This window comes from Vulpes vulpes, unplaced genomic scaffold, assembly GCF_048418805.1.
Source record: "Vulpes vulpes isolate BD-2025 unplaced genomic scaffold, VulVul3 u000000652, whole genome shotgun sequence".
NCBI lineage: Eukaryota > Metazoa > Chordata > Mammalia > Carnivora > Canidae > Vulpes > Vulpes vulpes.
The window spans coordinates 391,313-416,805 of NW_027325771.1; the positions used below are offsets into that span (position 1 = coordinate 391,313).

At 39.0% G+C, this 25,493-nt stretch overlaps 3 protein-coding genes across 25 annotated transcripts in view; 2 read left to right on the forward strand and 1 right to left on the reverse strand.

Annotated features, from left to right (window-relative positions):
• FAM169A (family with sequence similarity 169 member A) overlaps positions 1-5,095 on the forward strand; it is a 61,595-nt gene extending 56,500 nt beyond the window's left edge. For all 16 annotated transcript variants that reach the window (XM_072745327.1, XM_072745340.1, XM_072745331.1 and 13 more), the window contains 2 exons: positions 36-239; positions 968-5,095. In XM_072745327.1, the coding sequence (XP_072601428.1) occupies positions 36-239; positions 968-1,516 (753 nt within the window). In that variant the 3' untranslated portion in view covers positions 1,517-5,095. The remainder of the gene's footprint in view (positions 1-35; positions 240-967) is intronic.
• A 931-nt stretch (positions 5,096-6,026) lies between these two features.
• On the reverse strand, positions 6,027-13,831 carry NSA2 (NSA2 ribosome biogenesis factor). The gene is made up of 6 exons (XM_025982339.2): positions 13,694-13,831; positions 11,972-12,159; positions 11,734-11,884; positions 9,462-9,641; positions 7,332-7,524; positions 6,027-6,261 (listed from the first exon to the last, which is right to left on the reverse strand). The coding sequence occupies exons 1-6, from the start codon at positions 13,694-13,696 to the stop codon at positions 6,194-6,196; spliced, it is 783 nt and encodes a 260-aa protein (XP_025838124.2). The 5' UTR covers positions 13,697-13,831; the 3' UTR covers positions 6,027-6,193.
• The window catches only part of GFM2 (GTP dependent ribosome recycling factor mitochondrial 2), a 56,988-nt gene continuing 44,559 nt past the window's right edge, over positions 13,065-25,493 (forward strand). For 3 of the 8 annotated variants that reach the window (XR_011999147.1, XM_025982297.2, XM_072745326.1), the window contains exons 1-5: positions 13,901-14,036; positions 19,491-19,572; positions 21,390-21,474; positions 22,974-23,031; positions 23,912-24,009. Coding sequence is in view for 5 of the 8 variants with exons in the window: in XM_025982297.2 (XP_025838082.1) it covers positions 19,510-19,572; positions 21,390-21,474; positions 22,974-23,031; positions 23,912-24,009 (304 nt within the window). In the remaining 3 variants the exon portion in view is untranslated. Of the gene's footprint in view, positions 13,568-13,714; positions 14,037-14,515; positions 14,575-19,490; positions 19,573-21,389; positions 21,475-22,973; positions 23,032-23,911; positions 24,096-25,493 lie in introns of those variants that run through there. The other 5 variants (XM_025982290.2, XM_025982281.2, XM_025982310.2 and 2 more) reach the window with 5 other exon arrangements.

Consider the following 25,493-nt stretch of genomic DNA (forward strand, 5'->3'; position numbering starts at 1 on the left):
ATTGTGTCCTGACTTCTTTCCCCCCAATGATGCAGGACTCTGAATTAGAGCCTATGAATGGTGAGATAATGGATGATACTCTTAAAACCTCACTTATAACTGAAGAGGAGGACTCTGCCAGTGAAGTTTTAGATGAAGAAATGAAATTGCAGTCTCTTAATTCCAGTGAAGACTCTGCTGCTTTTGTTCCACTGGTGGTAGAACCTTCAAAACCCCCTGAAACTGTTGCACAGGACAAGGTAAGAGGGAAGTAACTTAATTTTTTCTAGTCCAGCTGTTCCAGTGTCGGTGAAACGGAAGCGGTATTGTGGTTTGTATATTTTCCTCCACCTTGATGTATATAGTCCTTCAGGAAGATTAGTTATATGTTATTTATTATGCTAAATTAGGTATTTTCAGAAAATGCAATCAGTAATAGTCCATAAATTCAAATCTTTCTAACCTTATCCACATATCTCACTGCTGATAGAGTATTTTAAGAGAAATTTCATTTTTACTTTCAAATATTCCAACCTAAGACTAAAAAACTATTGTATAGTGTTATCTTATTAGTGTCTCAAATAAATAAATGAATAATATTTCCATTGTCCTTACATATCATCTAATGAAATTATAGTCAAACTTAGTGGATTGGCCCAGTGTCAAACTCCAAAGGGCTCTTGGTTCTGGCTCCAGTAATACCAAGAAACTAAAAACTTGATTTGAAGAAACTTGATAAGAAGTTTAAAATGTTCTAAGTACTTTTTGAGATAAAATGATTACTTTAATTGTATCTTCAAAGCAAGAAGCAGATTATCACATAAGACAGTTGTGAAATAAGACTTGTATTCAGACTATGTATACCTAATTAACAAAAGCTATGCGTACTGAATTCTTGACAACGCAGTTCATTGTCATTGCGTATTAGTGTGTGATTTATGTAAGAATTGTACTGCAAAAGTTTGTTCACCGGGTTCTTTATTTTTAGACCTCACATGTAACTGACTCAGAAATGTTGCTAGATGAAGGCCCATCTGATGAAAAAGGGCACACTGAAGAGAAACTGCCGCTGGTTTCAAGAAAGAAAGCACATTTTGGGAGTTCAGACAATGCTGCTACTATCCCAAATGAAGAACGATCCGACAGTGGTTTTCCAAACTCTGTGATAGCGGAATTTTCTGAGGAATCGATCTCTGAAAATTTATCACCCAACACTACTTCTTCATTGGAAGACCAGGGTGAGGAGGGGGTATCTGAATCCCAGGAAACATCTACAGCTCTTCCTCAGAGCTCTCTGATAGAGGTTGAACTTGAAGATGTGCCGTTTTCACAGAATGCGGGACAGAAGAATCAGTCAGAGGAGCAGTCTGAAGCGTCTTCTGAGCAACTGGATCAGTTTGCACAGGCAACAGAAAAAACTGTGGACAGCAGCTCAGAGGAAATAGAAGTGGAAGTACCTGTGGTAGACAGGCGGAATTTAAGAAGAAAGGCCAAAGGGCATAAAGGACCTGCTAAGAAGAAAGCCAAGCTGACATGAATGAAGAAGATACGCAGATGATAAACCCTCTTCTTTGTAAAATAATTGTTGTTTTTAAAATATGGCAATTAATAAATGGCATGGGGCACAGGGCAAAAATTCCAAAATTCCACTTTGAACTTATTTATGATACCAGTTTTCCCTTCCCCCTTAGGACCTAAGATTCACCATTCTTTTTAATTTTTCAGGCTGTTCAGTGTAAATACAATTTTTTATTTTTATTAACCATGGAAACCAGATCATACTATATTTTCTTTAGCAATTGGAGACATCTGACCATTAATATTTCAGGAAATTTAAATTAAACTGAAAGTAGTAGGCTTTCCATTACTTGTAAGGATCACAGAAATCTTTTATACTATGGATTTTAATAGTAAACTTGGTGAGGGTTCTAGAAGTTTTATCTCAAAGATCAAAACTAATCATTTTTTTAAATGTAGGCATGTCTAAACAAAAATGTCAGTAAATGAAAATGTACTTCAACTAAATGAGAGCACAAATACAGAAATTTATGGTGAAAGGTTTATGAAGGTGGTATATCGGCTTCTTAATTAGTTGTATAGATGCAGTTTCTTCTCTGACTTCAGTGTCTGAGGAAAGGTATAAAATCTGGTTCCATCTCAGTCTTTTAACGTCTAATATTTACAGTACTGCTAGAGATTTAACTCTGGTGTGTGGGCACTAATATAATCATAGAAAATTTCATTTGAAGCGGGGGACGATACTTTTGTCCTCATGTAATTAACGTGTACTTCAGAAGTGTGAGAAACCTTCCTAAGGCTTCTCCTTAATCCTGCCACTGCCTTTACTCTAGAATCGTCTGTTCTTCTCAGCTTTCATCCACTTCCCTAACTCAGAGTGATTCCTGCCGAGAGATCTGCCTGCCTGTCTGCCGGCTTCTGGATGGGTTTGGACTGTGCCCCACAATCTTAGATCTAGACGGCAGGAACAGCTGAACGAGCTGAGATCGCATTGGAGGCCTGGCTTGTTGCTTTGGTCTTGCTCACTCTTAGTTTGCTCTGTGACGACAGGGTTACAAGCTAGCCTGTGTGTATACATTGTGGTATGACAGCAAAGGCCTTTGCCTAGTAAAACTTAAAAAACAAATTCTCTTGTTAATTTTAACATAATTTATCTGAAAATGAATAAAATGCTTATTCTTAGAATCCAGAGAGAATCTTAAAACAGTCTTACTCTTTGGAAGTATTGTGTGTGCTCAGATTTGCAGTTAACTCATAGAATGCTTTGGCACCATGTGGATTGTTTTTAAAACCACTTGGTCCTTAAATGAAAACACATTGTGACTTTGTGTCATTATTTGAGGTGCTCACGAGGACTGATGTCAAAGGTTTATCCAGTCTGCAGTCCAGTGATGTCATTAAATTTTATTTTGGAATGTTGATGTTTTAGGTCTAATGAGCTAAGTTAAAATGTGAAACAGACAAAACAGTAAACCCTCCTATTCATGTAAAATTTTGAATACTTGTATCCCTTACATTTCCCTTAATTGTCAGAGACAAGCCAGATGATTTCACCCCAAATGAAAATTAAAGCACTTTGGCCATTTGTTCTCTCAACAAATGCTAATTAATTGAAAAAATAAGTATGACTGGTACTAGGACTAGTATATGTCACATGTTTATGCTATTTTATAGATTTTGTGAGAAACTTTACTACCACAATTAGGGAAATTAAGATACGAAGATTTAGTAAATTCTTAACTTTTCCATTTTTAATTTCTCAAAATAGATTTAAAAACCTAACAGTTTACTTTTTTTACTTGGATTGCTCATTGTTCTCTTGAGAATACTTTAAAAGGGTGTAGTTTTAAGATTGAGCTCACTGACAACTATTGATATGTGAATATAGTTGCGGAGTTCACAGAACATGGTTATTCTTATATAACGGGACTAAACAGTATAAACTCATACTTGTTAAACTTGTTTGGTTTATTCTTAAACAACAAGAGCATTTTAAGCAGTTGTAGTACTTTTTGCTTAGGATTCAAGAAAACTTTTATTGCATATCATTCTGACTGAAAATGTTATTTTGGGGGTTTGTAGATGGTAGAGAAAGCTAGGTAGCATAGAAAAACCTTACTTTTGTGTTCAGTAACACGTTCATGTTCAGTATGAGTTCTATACTCAGTAAGTGTAGAATTTATAACAAAACTTCTTCTCCATAAGGAATCTAAATAAAACTAATCAGATACTTAGTTTTTACAAGGCATTAGAAAAACTCGAAAATTACAGAGGACTGAAATCTGATTTCAGCCAGTCTGGTTGTTGAGTGTCTTGTCAACATTCTATATAGTCCTTTGTGAACTTTTTTCTTGTTTAGACGTTTTATTTCTGGAAAAGGATTTCACTTCAGTTTGTGTAAATACATGTATATTTCCTTGTGTAATATAAAACATAGAGATTAGCAGAATTTTAGTTCCTTCAAGTTTAAATTATCCAATTGCTAGACATCACAGAAATATATTTAAGAATTTATTATAAAGCTCCTCTACACCTTTTAAAGGTGAGAGGATCTATTATGATTTTTTATAAAATCAAATAGCATGACAATGTCAGTCTTCTACTTAAAATGTCTGTATTCATGATGTTTCCATTCACAGCAGAGAATAAAACGGCAAGGATCACACTTACTGGTGATTAATGGTTCACTTTTAGCTGACCAGAACACTACCTAAAACATTGTTTCCGTGACTTGAGAAAACATCTTGAAGGTTTAGGATTACATCAAATCGAGTCTTTCCTTAGTATCTAAATATCTGCTCTAACGTACTGCTTTCCCTTTAGGGATTACCGTCTAAGGTTTGGTCACACCAGCAAACTGATACAGATCTTAATGTAAATACAGAATTTATACTAACATTACTCATCTGTGTAACAGCATTTTAGAAATTTCTGCCTTGTATAATCTGGTGTTTTTAAGGTGTTATCCAGTCTTTCATGGGTGTGATTAGTTACAAATGTTATGCTTTTGTTGGCATACTTACTATCAAGATTTCTTTGTACAAGATAATTTGCTTATTTTGGGTTCTAAAAAATAAGCATACTGAGTTTTGTAGGACTGTGCTTACCTTTAGTCTATTTTTTTTTAACCTTCCAAATCTTAGTCATTCACACATTCCCCACTTCTATTAGTGGCAAAATCAGTTGTTAAAATCTAATTGTGAGAAAGGTCCAGCTTCTGTCATCCTGAAGTAATTGTATCATATTGGATAGTCATTCCCAAGGAACTAGCCTTTCTTTTCCTAAGTGTGTATGTGTTCTAAAACTTCTCTGTTTACAGAACTTAGAAAAGATGTTACATTATTCAGAATAGCAAGTCTTACTGAGGTAAAGTTTGTTTTCTTGGTAGTTTTTTTTTTTTTTAAGTTTAAAAGTAATGTTTTGTGATTGTTTCTTGGCCTGTGTTTTGATATTCTTTCCCTTTTCCCTATTTTAATCGACAAAGATGTGTTTAGATATTGAATTTGTTTAGACATTAAATGATTTTGTTAAAGGCACAATTAATCACATTGGTTGTACTTTCAAGACAGACTTTAAAAATAAACAGAATTTAAAACCATTAACGTGATCATAGATTAATGTAATACTATGGACACCTTAAAGCTCAAAGCCACAAACATAATTCAGATCACAAAAGTGCTTTGACCAAGCTTACAAACCTAAAACATGGCCTTTTTTTTAGATTACTGAAGTAACTGCCAACAAATTTCTCTTTAAGGGTATCAGTGCAGTTTTTTTTTTTCTTAAATGGTTTTACCTGGCATTACTTAAGTTTGTGACCATTCCAAAAATGTGAAAGCATAAACATTTTGGTGCATTTTTCTCCATATATCTGGAGTAGAAAATACAGTTCCAGGTAGGTATTACTATACATGATTGAGAGAAAAATGTTTAAAATATAAATTCACTGACAGAGGTGAAAGGATTTATCTAAACCCCTCTGAACTTTTAGTGTACTGAACCTTCTTTCTCCTGTAATTTGGTATACTTTCTAAATGAACGCTACCGTGTGTTTATTAATCTTAAGAAATGTAGCATTAAGAAAAATGAGGTGGAAGAGACTTCAGGTAAGGTCTCAGAAATGACCATTTTGTAGTCTAGGCTCTTTAAGTGTGCACTGACCTTCATGATAAAAGAGGATTTCAACTACACTGTGTTTTCCAGGAACAAGAGGTCTGCATTGCTGAGTGTCCACTTCTTAATGCAGATGTGGACCAAGAGTTTTTTTTTTTTTTATCCATCTATTGGAGAGAGAGAGTGCACGCACACAAGCAAGGGGAAAGGGAGAGGGAGAAGCAGGCTCCTCACTGAGCAGGGAACTGGACACAAGGCTCCATCCCAGGATCCTGGGATCACAACCCCAGCCGAAGGCAGACGCCTGACTGAGCCACCCAGGTGTCCTGGGCCAAGATATTAACTATGATTGTTTTTCTAAATTATTCAAATTCATGAACATCTAAATGCTAAAAAGACTCAAAAATAAAGACGACTTATTTTAATAAATGTCTATTTCAACTTTTTTACAGTAGAATAAATGTCTTGATGACTGTAGATATGTAAGGCTGTTTGGTAGCATCCAGAACCACAACAATGATGGTCTTCCTGACAGGTGTGTAGTCTTCAGTAATTATAAGGGATTACTTGTCTGAAACTGCTGTTAAACCAGCAGGACTGCATTTATGCATCCATCATTTTCAGGATTGTTGGTAACCTGGGCATATTTTCCTGAAAAAAACAAAATGGGAAAAAGAGGGATATTAATACTAATAAAAATGAACTTTGCCCAAAATATTTCTATTACCACTTTTAAGAAAGAAAAAAGTGATAGTAGGATCAATGAGATTTTACTCAAAATCAAACCAGTTCCGGAAACAATTTTCATATGCTGTTTTTACACTTTTTACAAATGGTGGTCTGCTCCATTCTGTTAGTGCATTGTATCAACAAGCCTTTGGATCGACCTGAGCATTGCTGCTTTTCCACATACTTTTCTTTTTTCTTAATTTATTTATGATAGTCACAGAGAGAGAGAGAGAGGCAGAGACATAGGCAGAGGGAGAAGCAGGCTCCATGCACCGGGAGCCCGACGTGGGATTCGATCCTGGGTCTCCAGGATCGCGCCCTGGGCCAAAGGCAGGCACTAAACCCCTGCGCCACCCAGGGATCCCTTCCACATACTTTTCTTACTAGAAAATGCAACAAGTTTTAATTAGGTTAAATTAATTTGAAACTTATTTTAAAGTTGAGGTCAGCCAATATGAAGTATGAATGACTCATATAAAGACTCAAGAAGCTGGAAGGTATTCTTTAATTTCAGAGAACATTAAAGTTTAGAAATACCTGGACACTAAAGGCAGAAAACTAAGAAAACAAGGGAAGAATTAAAATTGCTGCATGACACCTATTTTTAATTACTGAAATAGTGTGGCGATGTGTTTAATATAGGTCTCCCTTCCTCTGCTCATGGTTAATATATTGTATTTTCTTCCAATGTCTTTTGGTTATAACTTATTCCATCTGCTTCCCTCCTAATGAATGCCTTTTAAAACAGTCCTAAATCTAACAATAAAGTACACTTTATATAACTGAAACCAATAATCTAAGTTAAAAAGAATCACATCCACTACTTTGTCTACAAAAAGTATTCTTCCTAAAGATTTAAACCTGATTTACATTATTTTAACTTAATCTAGCTCTTCTGCATTAAAATTTGCTGTGTGCTTTCTATCAACTTGAAAAATTTTAATCTTAGGATTGTTGAACAGCAGCAGCTCCGTATTCAAAAGTTTACTTACCCCAAATAACTTTGCCTCCTTGTGTCACAAGGCCCAACTCACTCACGTTCACTTCAATGACAGTACCTTTGGTAATAACACCCAAAGTTGTATATAGTGGGGATGAGGGATTCTTTTTTACACCGAGTATTGGCAGGCAAAAGGTGGCTTTCAATTCAGGATGTGTTACATGGGCCTTTTTGAAACGTAAGCCCTAGTAAGTCAAACACAAAAATATTATACGAGTCTAAAATGTTAACAACGATGAGCTTCTTCCTTTTTGCTTTTCCAATTGTCTTCCAAGTCAAAAAACCCCCCATGGATGAACAATGTCAAATATTAAGGCATCAAATTAAATACTTAAAATTCTACAGACTAAAAAACCTGATAAATACATGAGAGAAAACCCTTAACACATACTCCTTAAGTTTTTACCACAGCATGTTGCCTTGCATCGTACTCAGATTTATCCTGTTACCTATGTTTCCTGAGGACTCTGCTGCATGCCAGGCACTATGGTGGAGCATACAAATAGCTCATTTAAGCATATTAACCTTACAGCTCCCTCCCCCCCCCGCCCCTTTTTTTGAATGATAAGCTAAAGATTGGCAGGTGAAATGACTGGTTCCTGGGTTGAACGGTGTGGTGTGTGTCGATGGAATTAAATTATCCTGACCTCAAGGCTCTCTAGACCTCAGCTGTTTTACATGATGAAAAAGGAGGGTGGACTGTCAGCTTTTCACTAATGAGAATACTGGTCAGAGACTGGAGAGAGCCCAGAGAGGTCTGTTCATCACCTGGAATCACCCCAGTCACCTACATCTGACCTTGTGGAGTATAATACTTCAGAAGCCACAACACTTTACAGTCTCTTAATTGATTTTTGCCTGTTTGAGAGAATAAAGGGTAACGATACTTAAGTTCTTAGTAACGGACTCATTCATGAGATGTACCTGCCCGGCTACAGAAAGCCTGTAACAGCTTATTAGTATATTTCCTCCCTACAGAACTGATAAAGTTACCAAACTGTATTTAGAAGATTATGAGTATGAAATCAACACAGAGCAGTTCATGATACCATCCAGGGATGGCTGAAAATAGTCAACACTCATACTGTGTCTCCTGCAACTACTCAAAGTCTGCGGAGAAAAACAGCCATAGACAATATGTAAATAGAAGGGCATGTTATACAAACAGGCTGTTGGCCAACATTTTAATCCATTAAGAATTATTCAGAGTGAAAGCTAAGGTAACACGGCCAACCTTCCTCTGACTTTTTCTAAGCAAGTTGGATATCCAGTGAGGGGAGCAATTCAGTCACTTTAAAAGGATTCTAGAAAAGTAGATAGTTGAACCTAGAACACAGGTTTGAACGGCACAGATCCACTTAAATGCAGATGTTTTCAATAAATACAGTACTACAGATCTATTTTCTCTTATGATTTGAATACTTTTCTCTTGCTTTAAGAATATATGATACACATAACATACAAGTATGTATTAGTTGATCATTTAGATTATCAGTAAGGCTCTAGGCAACAGTAGTCTGTTTAGTTTTGGGGGAGTCAAAAGTTTTATGTGGATTTTACATCTTTGCAGGGGGTGGGTACCCGCTGTTCAATGGTCAACCAAATGTTCAGTTACATTTGGGAAAGGGGAGGAGAATTGTTTTGACCATCACTGTTGTCTACAGAAATTAAAGTTCCACTTTTATATTAAATTCTTTTTCCAATGACTACATACTGAATGTTTTCAAAAGCATTTAGATAATTTTCTTATTAAATGGGAATTGCTTCTTGAAAAAGCAGTCCTACCCGTTTTCTAACTGTTCTCAGAACAAGTATCAGCATATAGATAACCTGTGGAATGAGTACAATGACCTCACATGGAAAATGAAGATACTAATATGACATATTTAAAAATCAGGATTCACCAGCACTGTCTGGTGATTGGTAATGATTTTTCATATCCTGTCTTACAAAGATGAAGACAAGATTCTTGACGGTAGTGGAAAACTGTTAAGCCACCCCTATCAATAACTTAAAAAAAAAATAACCTAAAAATGTCTTTCAATCTTTTTTCACAGGAAATTGTATTTTATATAACATAGCAACAAATATTTAATCCATCCCACTCTAGCAAGGGACTTACCATTGGCCTAATGAATCTTTCGTATTTAGGTGGTTTTCTAGTAAAGCCATCTCCAACAAAGCAGACTTTAGTGACCATCCTCTTCCATGCTTTCTTTTTTCTCTTTCCTGTTCGAATGACTTTTAATACTTCTGTTTCTCCCTGAGCACGAACTTTGGGTAAAGGAACTTCCCACTTTCCCTAAAAATAGACCACAGTCAAAATTTATATTAGTAAAAGGCAATGAGAACAAAAAAGTATGTTTTAGTGTACAAAATAGTGGATTCACTTTTTTCCTAAATCAAGATTTTGACTCCAATGTTTTCTAGAGGTCTGCACTGTCTCTTCAAAAGCCCCAAATTAATTGGAATTAATTAAGCTTCTTATCATGGATACATTAAATGGTTTGTGGGGCACCGGGGTGGCTCAGTTGGTTAAAGCAACTATCTGCCTTTGGCTCAGGTCATGGTCCTGGGGTCCTGAGATCCAGACTGGCCATCTTGGTCTTTGCTCAGTGGGGAGCCTCCTTCTCCCTTTCCCTCTGCCTGCTGCTCCCCCTACTTGTCCCTTGGCTCTGTTAATAAGTAAAATCTTAAAAAATAAATAAATAAAATAGTCTGCTTAAGCTAAAGATCTCAATGCCTTGTTATGGATGAAAAATGCCACCTGTAATAAGGCAGTGATTTCTCGAAACAGTGTATGTGCTTACCACTAGATGGTTAGTAGTGTCAAAACACCTCTTAATGTATCTCTTTAAAAAAAAAAATGTATCTCTGTATCCACCATGAGTGGCCTTTTAGATCACATTACCAGTAAGACAAAATCATCGCCATATACTTTGAACCTCTGTAGAACGAAAATTCTATGAAAAAACTGAAGCAATACAGATTTTCTTTTTTTTAATTTTTTTTATGATAGTCACAGAGAGAGAAAGAGAGGGAGAGACACAGGCAGAGGGAGAAGCAGGCTCCATGCACCGGGAGCCTGACGTGGGACTCGATCCCGGGTCTCCAGGATCGCGCCCTGGGCCAAAGGCAGGCGCCAAACCACTGCGCCACCCAGGGATCCCGAGCAATACAGATTCTAAAAGCAATTCTATCACTCCATTAATATATGACCATGCAGAATGATTTACAACCAACTGGACTTCACTCTTTTTATCTGTAAAGTGAGGAGGAGTTAAGTGGACAACCTCTAACATTTCTCAATTTACACCATTCTAACTTTAGATAGCGCACACCAAAATACAAGCAGTGTGATCAAAAAAACATTCATTCATTCATTCATTCATTCATTATTTATGAATGACAGAGAGAGAGAGAGAGGCAGGCTCCTCGCAGGAAGCCTGATGCAGGACTCGATCCCCGGACTCCAGGATCACGCCCTGGGCCCACGGCAGACGCTCAACCACTGAGCCACCCAGGTATCTGGCTGTGTGATTTTTAAAATCAAATTAGGATCTGTTGCTACCTGGATTTGTCAATTTTATCTACAGATGTTTATAAACAGTATTTATACCGTTTTCTGATTTCTGCAGACTTTACCCTAAACTGACACTAAGCATAATACATAAAATGTATGACATAATACACAAAACTGACACTAAGCGTATTAAACAAAAATGCTAAATTTGTACTTAAGTTAAATCAGTTAAAGGGTTTTCCACTATTCTACTTGTTAACAAATTTTAGCAGTATAGACCAACAGATAGAAGCAGTTGTATCTTTCTCCATAGGAGCACAGCATTAGGAAGTGTCACGTATAGGAAGCTGTTAAAATACTGAATTTAAGATTCATGCCTTACTAACTTTTTAGATACTTTTTAAACACTAACAATGTCTGCTATTTTAATAACTTTAAAAACCTGTTAAATGCTAACATGTTCTCTTAATGAGAAAGCATATGTCTTATTACTCGAATATTTATTTATTTACTTTTAAAGATTTTATTTATTTATTCACGAGACAGAGAAAGATAGAGAGAGAGGCAGAGACACAGGCAGAGGGAGAAGCAAGCTCCATGCAGGGAACCTGACGCAGGACTCGATTCTGGGTCTCCAGGATCACACCCTGGGCTGAAGGCGGTGCTAAACCGCTGAGCCACCCAGGCTGCTTGCCTATTACTCGAATATTTAATACAAAATGAACTTTACAAAGACTTTGTATCTAAATAATGGGAAGAGTAATTGGAAACATGATGAAGTCCAGCTAAACTGAAGAAAATAACTAGTATTAAATTTTAGTAATTCTCCTGAACAAAAAAGAAATAAAAGACTTCAATTTTTATCTCTTACCGCTTTCTCTTTTCGCTTTTGTTTAATCATATTGGAAAGTACTTTAGCTCGGGACTGCCCCTCCCTGTCCAGTAGATATGCAGGTACTGCTCCCTGTGGAGTCTTTTCATCATTCTTTTGTTTGGTGTTTCTCTTTTCATGCATCTTGATACTGACAAGAAGGAAAAAGATTGAAGATCATTAGTTTTAAAAACTATTACTCAAAACATATTAACTTGTTAAAGAACTCAGCACTTACGTCTTTTTCATTTGTATTTTCTCAGCATGGCGCTGTTTATGGTAGAGCTTAGCTTTCAGACCAATCATCTTTTTTGCTTTTTTTGAACGTTCATGAGCCTCTCGACCTTCTTTCTTTCTCTTTTTCTCATGGTAATCCAAACGATAGCCATAGCGCTTCCGGTGTAACTCAATATATTCATTTTGTGGCTAAAACGAAAGAAACATTAATTTAAAAAATTGACAGAACTAAACTAAAAGAACTTTCTGAGCACCATCTAAAGGCCTTAAGTCACCCCAATGTTCCCTAGCTTAAGTAACTCTCGTGCTATTAATAAGCCCACGCCCATGACACGCGCCCAGTACATTCGGTCCTGGATGGGATCAGACGCGAGGATTTACGTCTGCAAGAATCTCAGGGAAAGTCACCATTCGTTGAGGGGATCTGTCCAAAATCAGCTCGACCACAGAGGATGGCCTCATTCCAGGGTCTCTTTTCCCCTGTGGAACACCAGCAATCTGGTTTTTCAATGACATCATCATCATTATTCATAGTTTCTATCAGAGAATCTCTCAGCTTTATCGAAGTACACTCCACATATAATGAAATGTGCTAAGAGGCGTAGTCTTACACTCCGACAAACTACCCAGCTTTGTGACCGCCAATCGGATAGAGAACATTCCATCACCTCAGAAAACCTCGTCGTACTCTGGGGACAGTGTCGTCCACCTCGCACCTGCAGGTATCCCTCTAGCCTTCCCCCTCCGGGAAGGACCTGAAGCGGCACCTACAGCATGGAGCCTCTGGTGTCTGCTTTCACTTATGGCTCCTCCGACGGCCGCCTCCACTTACGGCTCTTCGGGCGACGGCCTCCACTGAGGGCTCCTTGGCCGCCTCCACTTACGGCTCCTCAGGCGGCCGCCTCCACTTACAGCTCCTCCGACGCCTCCACGGAGGGCTCCTCGGACGGCCGCCTCCACTTACGGCTCCTCGGGCGACGGCCTCCACTGAGGGCTCCTTGGCCGCCTCCACTTACGGCTCCTCAGGCGGCCGCCTCCACTTACAGCTCCTCCGACGCCTCCGCGGAGGGCTCCTCGGACGACAGCCTCCACTTACGGCTCCTCCGACGCCTCCACGGAGGGCTCCTCGGGCGGCCGCCTCCACTTACGGCTGCTCAGATTCCCACCCGTGTCAGGCCCCGGACCCTTTCCACCGCCAGACAGCGGTCCACGCGGGAACGTGTCACTCCCGACCCTCTGACCGGCTCACGGATATGTGGGCTGTTTTCCGTCTTTAGCGAATGAAACCGGAAGCCTCGTGTGGCCACACGGCACGCCGTCCTCACAAGTGGCCTTGAAGCGCCTGTTTTTACTTGAGGCGCCACTTTTACTCGGGACATGTGGTCACAGCCCGCGTGGATTTAAAGAACGCAAAAATAAACTGCCGAGGCCAAGCCGCCCCAGCACGGAACAATGCCGGGTGCCACCCGACCGCCGGGGCCGTGGCCGCCCGGGCAGAAGCCGGGAGAGAAGCCAGCGCAGCGCCGCTCCGCAGACCAGGCGGCGGCCGGAAGAGCGCGCGTGGCGGTCGGGCTGGCTGGAAGCTCGCTCCGCATCGGTGAGCGGCCGCCCGCGGCGCGGAGCCCGGGACCTCACACCGCGGCGCCGGCAGCCGTCCGGGTCTGCGTCCCGTCCCTCCCCTCCCCTCCCCTCGCCTCCCCGGGGCCCCGAACTGCCCCCTCACCATGGTGACGGCCGCCGGGCCGCCGCGAGCAGCCGCCGGGCGCCAAGAGGCTCTCTAGCTTCGGGCTCCCGGCCCGCGAGCTCGCTCCGCGCCGGCCGCGACGGAAAGAGACGGCCCCGCGCCCACCGACTCCGGGGGAAGCGCGCCAGGCGCGCCACGTTGGTTCCGGGCCCGCGTTCTCCGCGTTCGGCCTGGAGGACGGAAGGTGCCGGCAGGCGGCGTTTGAGCGTGGCACCCCCGGAAGTGGCGGCTCCGAGGCCCTGGGTCCTGCGGGTGGCGGGGCGTTCGCGCAGGTGGCGTGGCCCGGCGGGAGGAAGCCGGCCTCCGAGCGACCTGGTGCCGGGTGGGTACCGGGACCCGCCGCCCGCGGGCACCGGACGACGGCCAGCCGGGGCGGGAGGGGGGATGGGGACACGGTCAGCGGGGGGGGGGGGGGGGGACGACGAGTGCCCGAGGCCGCGGCCGTCCCCGAGTCTTCGTGCCCGGAGTGGAGGCACCGCGGTGGGTCTGGTGTGAGGCTCTTCACGCCCCATCTTCTAGGGCGATTTATTTTCTTGAAGACCCGAATGCGAACCAGCATCTTCAGGCGCAGTGAAGTCCGTGATGTCGCTTCCTAGAACTCCCCGGGGTTTTGCTTCCCGTACCGCCGACGTCTTTGCTTAAACGTCCTTTAAGTATCACTTAAGGGGCCTTGCTTGCAGCTCCCACCCGGTTCCGCTTTCCTGCCTGATTCTCCGCTAAGTGTTTAATTCCTTCTGTTTATCGCCGGTCTCCACTGGCCAGGATAGACACGGCCTGAGGCAGGGATGTCTTTCGTTTCAGCTTTCAACACGTTTACTAGGAGGCAGTGATAGGACAGAGTAACGACGAATTCTTGTTGAGTAAGTGAACTTAGTTCTTTTTTTTAAAGATTTTATTTATTTACTCATGAGAGACACGGAGGCAGAGACGCAGGCGGGGGAGAAGCAGGCTCCACGCAGGAGCCCGACACGGGACTCGATCCCGGGACCCCGGGGTCAGGGTCACGGCCGGGGCCGAGGCCGACGCTCCGCCGCTGAGCCCCCGGGCGCCCCCGAACTTAGCTCTCCTACTGACCCGGGAATGGGATAGATGGAAAGAAAGGTGCAGAGACTTTACGTGATTGACCCGAGGTCACAGAAGACTTGGGAACCCAGCAAGTCTTCTGTAAACTAGTCAGATCTTTGCCCACTTGACATTTCTGTTATGAGAAGTGTATGGGAAGCTTTAAAAAGAGGCGTAAAACACACGTAAAAAGTGCATACCGTAGACATATGCTTCAGTGGGTTTTCGGACTCTGACCACACAGATAAGCAGCCCCTGAGTCCAGAAATTACATTAACCCGCGCGCCCCGGGAGCCTTCCTCCTGCCTCTTCCCAGTCACTGCCATTCCCGTGAAAATACCATCCTGACTCGTAACATAACGGATTAGCTTTTCCTGTTTTGTATTTTATATAAATGGAATCGTACAGTGTGAACTCTTTGTGTTGGCTTCGCTTGCTTAATATTGTGAGATTTATCCTTGTTGTTTTCCTGTTACAGTTCTTTCAGCTTAAGGAAAATTTTAGTAGCTGTTAAGTTGTGAACTCATCAGTATGATTTTTCCCATTTATGATTCTCAAATCCACTCATGCCCTTTTTTGCCATCTGATCCAGGAATAGAAAGTAAGTTCTAAAGGTTAGGCAGTAGACCTATTTTGATTTGTGTAAAATAGAGGCAGCATAGTGGTTGGCTGTGTTGTTTATCTTTTCAGCAATGATTGCCAGCTAAAAATGGCCTAAGCAGATCAACGTCAGACTTTTTTGGAAAAATTGACTTCCTATATACCTGGCAAGGGCAAGTTGGATATCACTTCTTCGTTTTATCTACCAAAAGCATATAGTAGATACCCACTCTACATTTTGGCAATCAGAAGCATGAAGTGTATTCCTCTGACTGGATGAAACTTTGGATAGTATTTATTGCTATAGGTGAGATTATAAGTGAGAAGTCAGGAGGATGTGAGAGGATGCTTTTTATTGATTGTGTATGGTTAAGCCAAGCTTATTTGTTTTACAGAAGAGGAGCAGGTATAGTAGTAAGAGCTTTGTAAAAATTACTATGAATGAAGTCATTTGCTATTGTGATATGCAGGAGACAGACTAGAGTTTTTAAAGCTAACGGTATTCTCAAGGTTGGGAATCATGTGTTTCTCATTTTTACATTTTCTAATAACCAGCTTCTTGCGTTGCTCCAATAAATGTTAGATAAACAAGGGAATTGGAAAGTGCTTTATTGATACAGTTGACCTAAATTTAAAAGTAAGTACTTGAGCTGTTTATTAGCAAGTAAAAGTTACTTTGGTAAGCTTTTTTTCTTGAACGAAGTTAAAGGCTAGAACTGATTTTTAAAATTTAGATAATATTTACATAACTTTAGATGATTTGTTTTAGAACTTGTGCTAGAAATATTGTAAAAATGAATGTTTAGATTAATAGTATGAGATGATCTATTCAGTATAGAAAAAAAGATGATATTAAGGGTTAACAATAATAAACATACTGGCCTAATTCATACTTGATATTTTTTTCTAAAAAGCACTGGATATGATACAAATCTGAAGTGGAGTTTCTAATTTGGGAGAAATTACTAAGTACAGTAACATACCATCTGCAAACACAGACCATTTTAACTTGATGCTTGCTTTAGGATCTTCTTTCTTATATTACTTGATTTAACATCACCTTCAATTTTGCTTGCATACTGATATATTTTATGATTTTTTTTTAAGATTTTATTTATTTGACAGAGTGAGAGCACAAGCAGGGGGAGCAGGAGGGAGAGAGAGAGAAGCAGACTCCCCTCTGAGCAGGGAGCCTGATGTAGGGCTCCATCCCAGGACCCCTGGGATCATGACTCTAGCCAAAGGCATATGCTTAACCACCTGAGATACCCAGGTGCCCCTATGATTTCTCTTTTTGTATATTAAGCTTCACAGGCATGATAGTCTACTGATTTTTTTTTTTTTTTTGAAATCCATGTATTCTTTTTTTATGGTAGTGTAACTTGTTGCTAATAACGTAGGATGGGTATTACCTGTTTTTTTCTTCCTCATTATTGCTCTTTTACCATCAGGTGTTAGAGCATTTAATGAGCGCTTTATTAGGCCTTAAGGAGGTCTGGACCTTTTATAGCATAACTTACTTGATGGCACCAGTAGTAGGCAGCTATTTTTTTTGAAAATCATTGATCCATGGGGAAGAAGTAAATCACTGGAGGGCCCTAATCAACTTAATAGGTGAAGAAATGAAGTATTGTGCTGGGCAGTGCTAGAAAAAGATCCCTCCTTTTGGAGAGCTCACAATAAAGGAGAGCTTGTTAATACTCTATTTGTCACAAGTAGATGTAAGATCCAAGCGTTATGGAAACAGGAAATTGAGAATAGCTTTCAAGCGGGGCCTTGAAGATCTAATAGTAATTGAAAAGGTATGGGGGGGGTGGGGTCTCGAGGATTCTAGGACTGCTTTCTGGCAGTGGCTGTGTTACATACTAAGGTGAGAAGGCACCAGAGTATAATGTTTCTGGGGGAATTTTGGCAAGAGCTCCCTGATACAGAGTAGGGAATAGGAGAGTATAAGGCTGTGACAGTAGTTGGGGGTAGATTTTGTTGTATTAGAAACCTTTAAATGTTTTTGAGTAGGTAAGTGACGAGAGGAGGTTCTTTATTTGAAGAATATGGAATAAAGCAGTATTTCCCACTTCAGTGATTTGAATACTACTTTTTAAGACTGGTCATATCTGAATGTCACCTGTGTTATTTACTTAATTTTCCTCAAATTCACATTTTAAAGTAAAAAAAATTACCATAAGCATTAGTATCTGCAAAATGGGTCATATTGGCTAGTTCTTCTAATATTTATCTAGTAAACCGTTTTTGTTTTTCTATAACCTAAAATAATCATGGGCATTCACTTGGAGGAAACATGATGTTGGAATAAGCTTTCAAAATTTAATCTGTAGGAATCCTTCACACTCTTAAAAATGATTTAGAACTCTAAAGAGTATTGTTTATATGGGTTATAATTCATATTCAACTAATTAAGAATTAAAACTTTACAGTACTTTAGAAATTCACTTAAACTTAATCCACTAAATCTTAATATAAGTAATATAGATGTATGAGAAATATCTATTATTTCCAAAGCAAAAATAACTTAGTTTGAGGAAAGTTTTACATTGCCTTACAATTTTGCAAGTTTCTTCAGTGTTGGGCATAATAGAAAATAGCTGGCATCTCCTGTCACTTTCTGTATTTGTTACTATGTGTGTATGATTTTTATTTTTGGTTGAACTATCTGATGAAAATTCAGCCTCATTATACATAGGTCATATAGGTGATTGGGGGAAGGGAAGAGTATTTTAAGTCTTTTCAGACAATTGTAGATGACCTTAGATGCTCTACCAGCCTTTGACAAGTGGTAGTTGCTTAGTTGCAGTGTGGAGTCAAACCTTATTAGTGAGTTTATTTGTATTTGCTAGTGTTAAAATCTGTGGTTCTACATTGAATGGATCGAACATGCATGAGTGTTGTAAGTATCCTGAACTTTGGCACTGGAAGTCAAGAAGAGGGAATGGGTTCAAGATATATTTAAGAAATAAAATCAAAAGGATTTGGTGACTTCCTAAATGAGGGTTAGTGAGGAGTGCCTGGGTGGCTCAGTGGGTTAATCAGTCTGCTCTTGATTTTAGCTCAGGTCATGATGTCAAAGTGGTGACGTTAAGCCCTGCCTACATCGGTCTCCTTGCTGAGCATGGAACCTGCATAAGATTCTCCCTCCCCTCCCCCTTCACTCTTTATGCTCTCGCTAAAAAAATAAATGAGAGTTAGTGTGGCTGTTTTGAGACAAAAAGGAAGAGATTTAGGAGTAAAAGTAATGAATTTTTTTAAAGATTTCACCGTTTTTTTTTTTTTTTTTTTTTTTGGTAAGGAATCTCCACTCCCAGTGTAGAGCTCAAAGTCCCAACCCCAAGGTCAAGAGTTACACACTCCACCAACTGAGCCAGCCAGGTGCCCCAAAGTAAAAAGTTTGGACATGGCTTCTACTGTAACATGGCACACAGGGTCTCCCTGCTATCTGCTTCCCAACCAGTCTCAGGTGCTTCCATGAACTTCTCATAGCTTTGATAATGTACTTGAAACATAGTTAATATTCAGGGAATGTTTTTAAACTAAAGATACTTAGTTTTATAATTCCTGAAGAGGACTTCATTTTGTATATATTTTTTACTTATTTATGGTAGAAAAACCAGAATATTCAGATAAACCAGTAAGACTATCAATGAGAATTTACTGAGTTAACATGTAGATGCTTACCTTCCTATACTAAATTTTGTATAATTACATAAATACATTGTAATTGGGGCGCCTAGGTGGCTCTGCCTATGTGTCTGCCTCTCTGTGTTTCTCATTGGATAAATAAAATCTAAAAAAAACAAAACAAAAAGCATTGTAATTGCTGTGGTAAGTTTCTTTAATCTCTTTTTCCAGAATATGTTCATATCTTGAAGAATTAAAGCATGTTGAAAAAAATAAAGAATATTTTAATTTGAGAACCATTTCTCATATTTTTTCAGAATTTTTGTTTCTGAATGATGCACTGAGTTTTTGATAGCTAAAAATATTGTACCTACTTTATAAAATATAATTTTACCGTATATATTACATATGTCTTGCTTTATGTATGTCTTACATATAATACATAAACTTAGTTTTAAAATCTTGTTTATTTCTTTTTCAGAGAATAACAGAGGGTCAACATGTTGTCCAACTTGAGGAAGTTTGGAGTAAATAATAAGAAAATACCCATCCTGAACATTAATGTAAGCGTTTCTTATAAAATTAAATGTACTTCAGCAACTTCAGTTACTTTACTTCCCAAAAATGCCTAATATACTCTTAAACTAGCATATTTTTATTTTCATCAGTTTTTCTTAACAGGGAGAAACTGTGACCAAGAATCAGCACACCTTATTACTAGTCTGTAAATTTATCTTGTTACTTTAATTCCCTCTGTAGCATTTTAAAGACTATCCATTTGTATATTCCATTTCGAGGTCATTAGTGTGGCCCGAGGGAGGAGTTACACACGTTTTCTTTGGTGTTTTCATTGCTGATGCTTTTAGACTGCACATCTGTGACAGGTAGCTACTGTCTTGGCCTGGTTATTATGCAGTGGAAATTGAAATAGCTTTGAGTCTCTACTCTTGAAATATTTCCTTAGGATAATAGTGTTTTATTTCTAAAAATAGTGTTTTATTTCTAAAAATCTAATCTAAAAACTAATGTACAAGTAATACAGAAAACACAGGAATGCATTCCAAGATATCAAAAAGGGCATGTTGTGACAACCCAGAATTATTATATATACTAAGTGTAACAATTCTAAATGTATTGGTGGGGGGGTGATGGTAGTGGAAATAAATGTATTCCAGTCATAATGTGTGTATCTAATGGTCTTGGGATAAATAGGGATGGAGAATATTCAACCTCTGTGTGGAAACACTGGGAGAAGATACCTCGATACCTCAGGAATTTTTTGAAATGCCAGGTCCTAGTTCTTCCAACTTCTTCCCCCTCAGATATTTTTAAAGTTTCCCAGGTGATTCTAAGGTGTAGCCACTATAATAAATCCTGAGTTCTGGGACCCCCACCAGCTCTTAGCACTTATAGAGGAGAATCAAGGAGTAGCCAGTGTGAGAGATTACATTTAACTTTTCGGGTTCTCTGGAAATTTCAGGATTCTGTGTTCAAACCGTAGCTCTCAGACTCACCTGGAGGTTGGGGTGCCTGCGTAGTATAGTCGGTTGAGCATCATACTCTTGTTTCTGCTCAGGTCCTGATCTCTGGGTCGTGAGCTTGAGCCCTATCTCAGCCTCTGCGCTCCATGCAGAGTCTGCTTGGGACTCTGCCTCTCTCTCTTAAATAAATCAGTCTTTAAAAACATCACCTGGAGGACTTGTTGAACCACAGCTTGTTCAGTACACTTGAAGCTAATATAGCATTATGTTAATTTTACTTCAATTTTTAAAAGGAGCTCCACAGACTGTTTGCCTCTATCCTCAGAGTTCTTGATTCTCTTGTCTGGAGTAAGTCCAGAGAATTTGTGTTCCCAGTGTTGATAATGCTGCATATCTCAGAGAACCACCTTCTAAACTCAGCTCAAAATACCATGTCAGTATTAGTTTTATTTTATTTTATTTTATTTTATTTTATTTTATTTTATTTTATTTTATTTTATTTTAGATCTATTTATTTATTTATGATAGACACAGTGAGAAGGAGAGAGAGAGAGAGAGAGACAGACAGACAGACACAGACACAGGAGGAGGGCGAAGCAGGCTCCATGCCGGGAGCCCGACGTGGGACTCGATTCCGGGACTCCAGGATCACTCCCTGGGCCAAAGGCAGGCGCCAAACCACTGAGGCACCTAGGGATCCCCATTAGTTTTATTTTTGTTATTTCCTGTAGTTTAGTTTTGGGTTGTCACATTTTAAAGGAGCTGGAGTTAAATTGGGACTACTTTGAGGAGATTCAAGAGTACTTTGTTCTCTGACAAAGCATAGTTAGATGTTAAAAGTACTCTAAGAAGTCATGCTAAAAGAAAATTAATGTCAAGTTTCTTTTTCTCCTCACTAGAATATGCCTTGCTCTAAAATAAGAGCAAGTTTGAAAAGATTAAAGCCGTATGTGCCTCCTGGAAGAAATTACAGTTCTCTACCAGGTACAAATTTTGATTATTCTCACTGTACTTAAACTGCTTTTTTGCTTTCTCTTGTTGGCAAACATTCCTTTATTAAGGGTCTCCATTTTGAAAATAGTTTTTTTTTACTTCTTGGCTCTTTTCTTGACATTATTAGGAGTTGGAAGTATTCTGATAGATGCCAGAAGGGAGTAACAGTAGGTGTGTACTTCTTACCTGCTGGCTGTCCAAATGAGCTAAACAAAGAGAAGTGTTGCTGGCTTTAGCAGCTGCCTCAGGAGTTTAGAGGGCTGTCTACTTGTAGAGTGCTCTTGCTGCAAAATACTGTTTGTCTAGTTCGTTTCCGGTTTTTATACAAAAGTATTTTCTGTCAATAGAGGTTTGCCTAAATAATTTATTTTAAAAGTTCTTAAGAGTAGTTGGTTAAATATTTATCTGGGACAGTTTGTATTAGGTAAAATGGCTATTAAAAGCTTGATGCTTGAAGAACTAATTCTGAATGGTCCTCCTGGGTTTGAAGTAAGCTAGCACATGGGAGACTTGAAACTGGTTTCATTATGTGGCTGTTCTCATTACCATCTTTGTCATGTGAGAATCATAGAGTAAAAATACTGATTGGCTGTGTGAGCTGTAATAGCATGTGAATTGAATGGCCTGCATTATTGGTTTGTATCTGCATTTCTATATTTTGTCATGCAGATTTATCTATAGCCATGCAGATCACCTGTAAGTCTTAAAACTGCCATGAGGTTTTCAAAATACAGTAGAACTGTTCTTATTAGAGAAATTTTGCAGAACTGATTTAAATAGTAGGAAGGTATAGCTTAAAATTATAAGTGTAACTGCATTTTTGCTTTAATATTATTAATAAAATACATGATAAGCACAGAGTAGATTATTATGGGCTTTTTGTATTCCAGAAATACTACTTGACCTTTTAAAAGTATTAGATTGTTATAGCTCCTGTTCAGTGATTTCTCTCAGGCCATCTTTAAAGGTACTGTGTGCTTGGGATTACTGAGGGAAGATAGAATTCAAATTGTACAAAAATTCATTATTATCTGATATGGGGATCACTCTTTAACTCTTCAAGCCTTGACAGTGTAGGTTTATAAGACTGTGCATTTTATATTTCTTTGTTTCACTAGCTGTGGCCTTAAGATTATTGCTATGAATATTCTAATTCTACATCTGTTATTATGTCTATTACAGAATTATAGAGGGTGGCAAATATTGGGGTAAATTTATATTTTTCTAAAAATATGATCTAGAAATTGACTTTTAAAAACTTTATCTTATATCATCCATTGTCTTTTCTTTCTTTTCTTTTCTTTCTTTCTTTTTTACATTGCCTTTTCTTTACAAAGTACAGGGAAATAATTTTTAGGTAAATGAGTGTTTTATTTAGCTTGGAATTTTCTTTAATTGGAGTTACAGTATTTGCCTAAAAGTACTTCTTTGATGTGTAAATTAAAGGGAAAAATTTTAAACTTTTATATATATAACCCTCTTTCCATTAGGTTTAGTTGGAAATGATATCAAATCTCTTCATTCTATCATCAGTCCTCCCATAGCTAAGTAAGTACTATTATTGATATACTCTTTTCTGTATACTGCTTAAAAAGTTAAGAGTTTCTGTCATAGGCTTAATTTAGCATTGTTAATTCAGCTTTCTGCCCTAGCTAATTATAAATCATAGTTAATTATAGATAGGTGTTGGTATGTATCTTAAAAGCTATTTTTTGCTCAATTCAATACTGAGTATTTTTTTTTTTAAATTAATGTTTATTGGTGTTCAATTTACCAACATACAGAAAAACACCCAGTGCTCATCCCGTCAAGTGTCCACCTCAGTGCCCGTCACCCATTCCCCTCCAACACCCGCCCTCCTCCCCTTCCACCACCCCTAGTTCGTTTCCCCGAGTTAGGAGTCTTTATGTTCTGTCTCCCTTCCTGATATTTCCCAACATTTCTTTTCCCTTCCTTTATATTCCCTTTCACTATTATTCATATTCCCCAAATGAATGAGAACATACACTGTTTGTCCTTCTCCGATTGACTTATTTCACTCAGCATAATACCCTCCAGTTCCATCCACGTTGAAGCAAATGGTGGGTATTTGTCGTTTCTAATGGCTGAGTAATATTCCATTGTATACATAAACCACATCTTCTTTATCCATTCATCTCAATACTGAGTATTTTTAATGCAGTAACAGCATTAGAAATAAAAGCAGCATAGAAATAAAAGATTTGTAAGATAGTTCGCTCTTTTGTTAGCTGTTTTGTCAGAATAATTTGGTAGGGATACGTTTTCTGTTTATCTGGGTTTTATGCCTTATAAAAATTCCTGAAATATTAACCAGCTTTGAAATTTGTATTGCACAGACATTTTGGTTTTACATTTTCATTAATGTCCATCTTGTACTATGTGCTTCATTTTCCTACTGTTTTAACAGAATCCGTAATATTGGAATTATGGCTCATATTGATGCAGGCAAAACGACCACGACAGAAAGAATATTGTACTATTCTGGATACACAGGATCACTGGGAGGTTAGAATGGATTCCTCCTCTTCCCAACCCCCATTAGCAAACACATCATTGGAAAATATTTTGATTAAGAAGTCAACCTAGAGATCGTGAGTATGACACGGAAGCAATGATTATCTAAACCACAACACAAAGATAAGGTAGTTGTGACATCCACTAAAGAGTCTTCTTAGGTTCAACTAAACATTCAGATTCACAGATTATTTTGGGCCATAGTTCACCCTGGTCTACTCAGAAGGCTATTAGGACAGGAACCATAATTTCCCAGCACACCGGTGATGGAGGTTTGTTTCCGCACTTCAAGTCCACATAGCTTCTGGGAGCTATCCATCTTTGGCTCCCCAAAAGTGATAGGTTACTTTAACGTAATAAGATTCACAGGAAACAATGTGGCTTACCATCCTCATGTCTGTTAGGAATAGATACCTTTTGTTCTAGCTCTGTGGGCTATCTTGAGGTTTACTACAAAGGACATGTCCTATCCCACTCTGAACCGTAAAGCTATGTATCTCCATCAGCTATTTACAGTTTACATAAAGCTCTTCCCAGTTCAGATGTAGCTTACCAATCACAAATTATTTTTTCTATGTGATATGTTGCCTTGCAATATAAGTTGTGTTTTTTGGCTTCTAGAAGGAAAGAACCAGAAAGTTAACCAAAGGTCAAATTCTCCTGTAGAAGAAAGTCTTGTTAATCCAACCCGCAGTAGTAGTAGTATTTACCTGTTTTTATTTTTTAATTGTGTCAAAAACTATGGTTCTTGACCAGTTGTGCACATTTGAATTCCCGTGTAGTTTTTTTTTTTTTTTTTTTTTTTTAAGATTTTATTCATGAGAGAGAGAGAGAGAGAGAGAGAGGCAGAGATACAGGCAGAGGAAGAAGCAGGCTCCATACAGGGAGCCCGACTTGGGACTCTATCCCGGGTCTCCTGGATCAGGCCCTGGGCTGAAGGTGGCGCTAAACTACTGAGGCACCGGGCTGCCCTGTCTATTTTGTTTATAAATGACAGTGCCCTAGCTCTATTCTGGAGATTAAGATTCAGCAAGTATGTAGTGTGGCCTAGTGTCTGTATTTTTTTTTTTTAACATTTTATTTATTCATGAGGGACACAGGGAGAGAGAGAGAGAGAGAGAGAGAGGGGCAGAGACACAGGCAGAGGGAGAAGCAGGCACCACGCAGGGAGCCTGATGTGGGACTCGATCCCAGGTCTCCAGGATCACATCCTGGGCTGAAGGCGGCACTAAACCGCTGGGCCACTGGGGCTGCCCCTGGTCTATTTTTGTGTCATATATTTTGAAACTGTGTTTATCTCATACACATTTATGATTGTTGTCTCTGATAAACCCACTTTTTTTATCATTATGAAATGCCTCTCTTTATCTCTGGTAAAATACTTTGTTTTGAAATTTGAAATGTCAAGGTCATGATGTCTTTTTTTTTTTCTTTTTCTTTTTTCTTTTTTTTTTTTTTCATGATGTCTTTATTAC

Excerpts from the sequence above, each read along its gene's own strand:
- NSA2 (XM_025982339.2), bottom strand. Across the intron at positions 9,642-11,733 it reads AAAAGCGAAAAGAGAAAGCG|GGAAAGTGGGAAGTTCCTTT; the intron begins GTAAGAGATAAA and ends GTCTATTTTTAG. Across the intron at positions 7,525-9,461 it reads AAAGATTCATTAGGCCAATG|GGCTTACGTTTCAAAAAGGC; the intron begins GTAAGTCCCTTG and ends TTGACTTACTAG.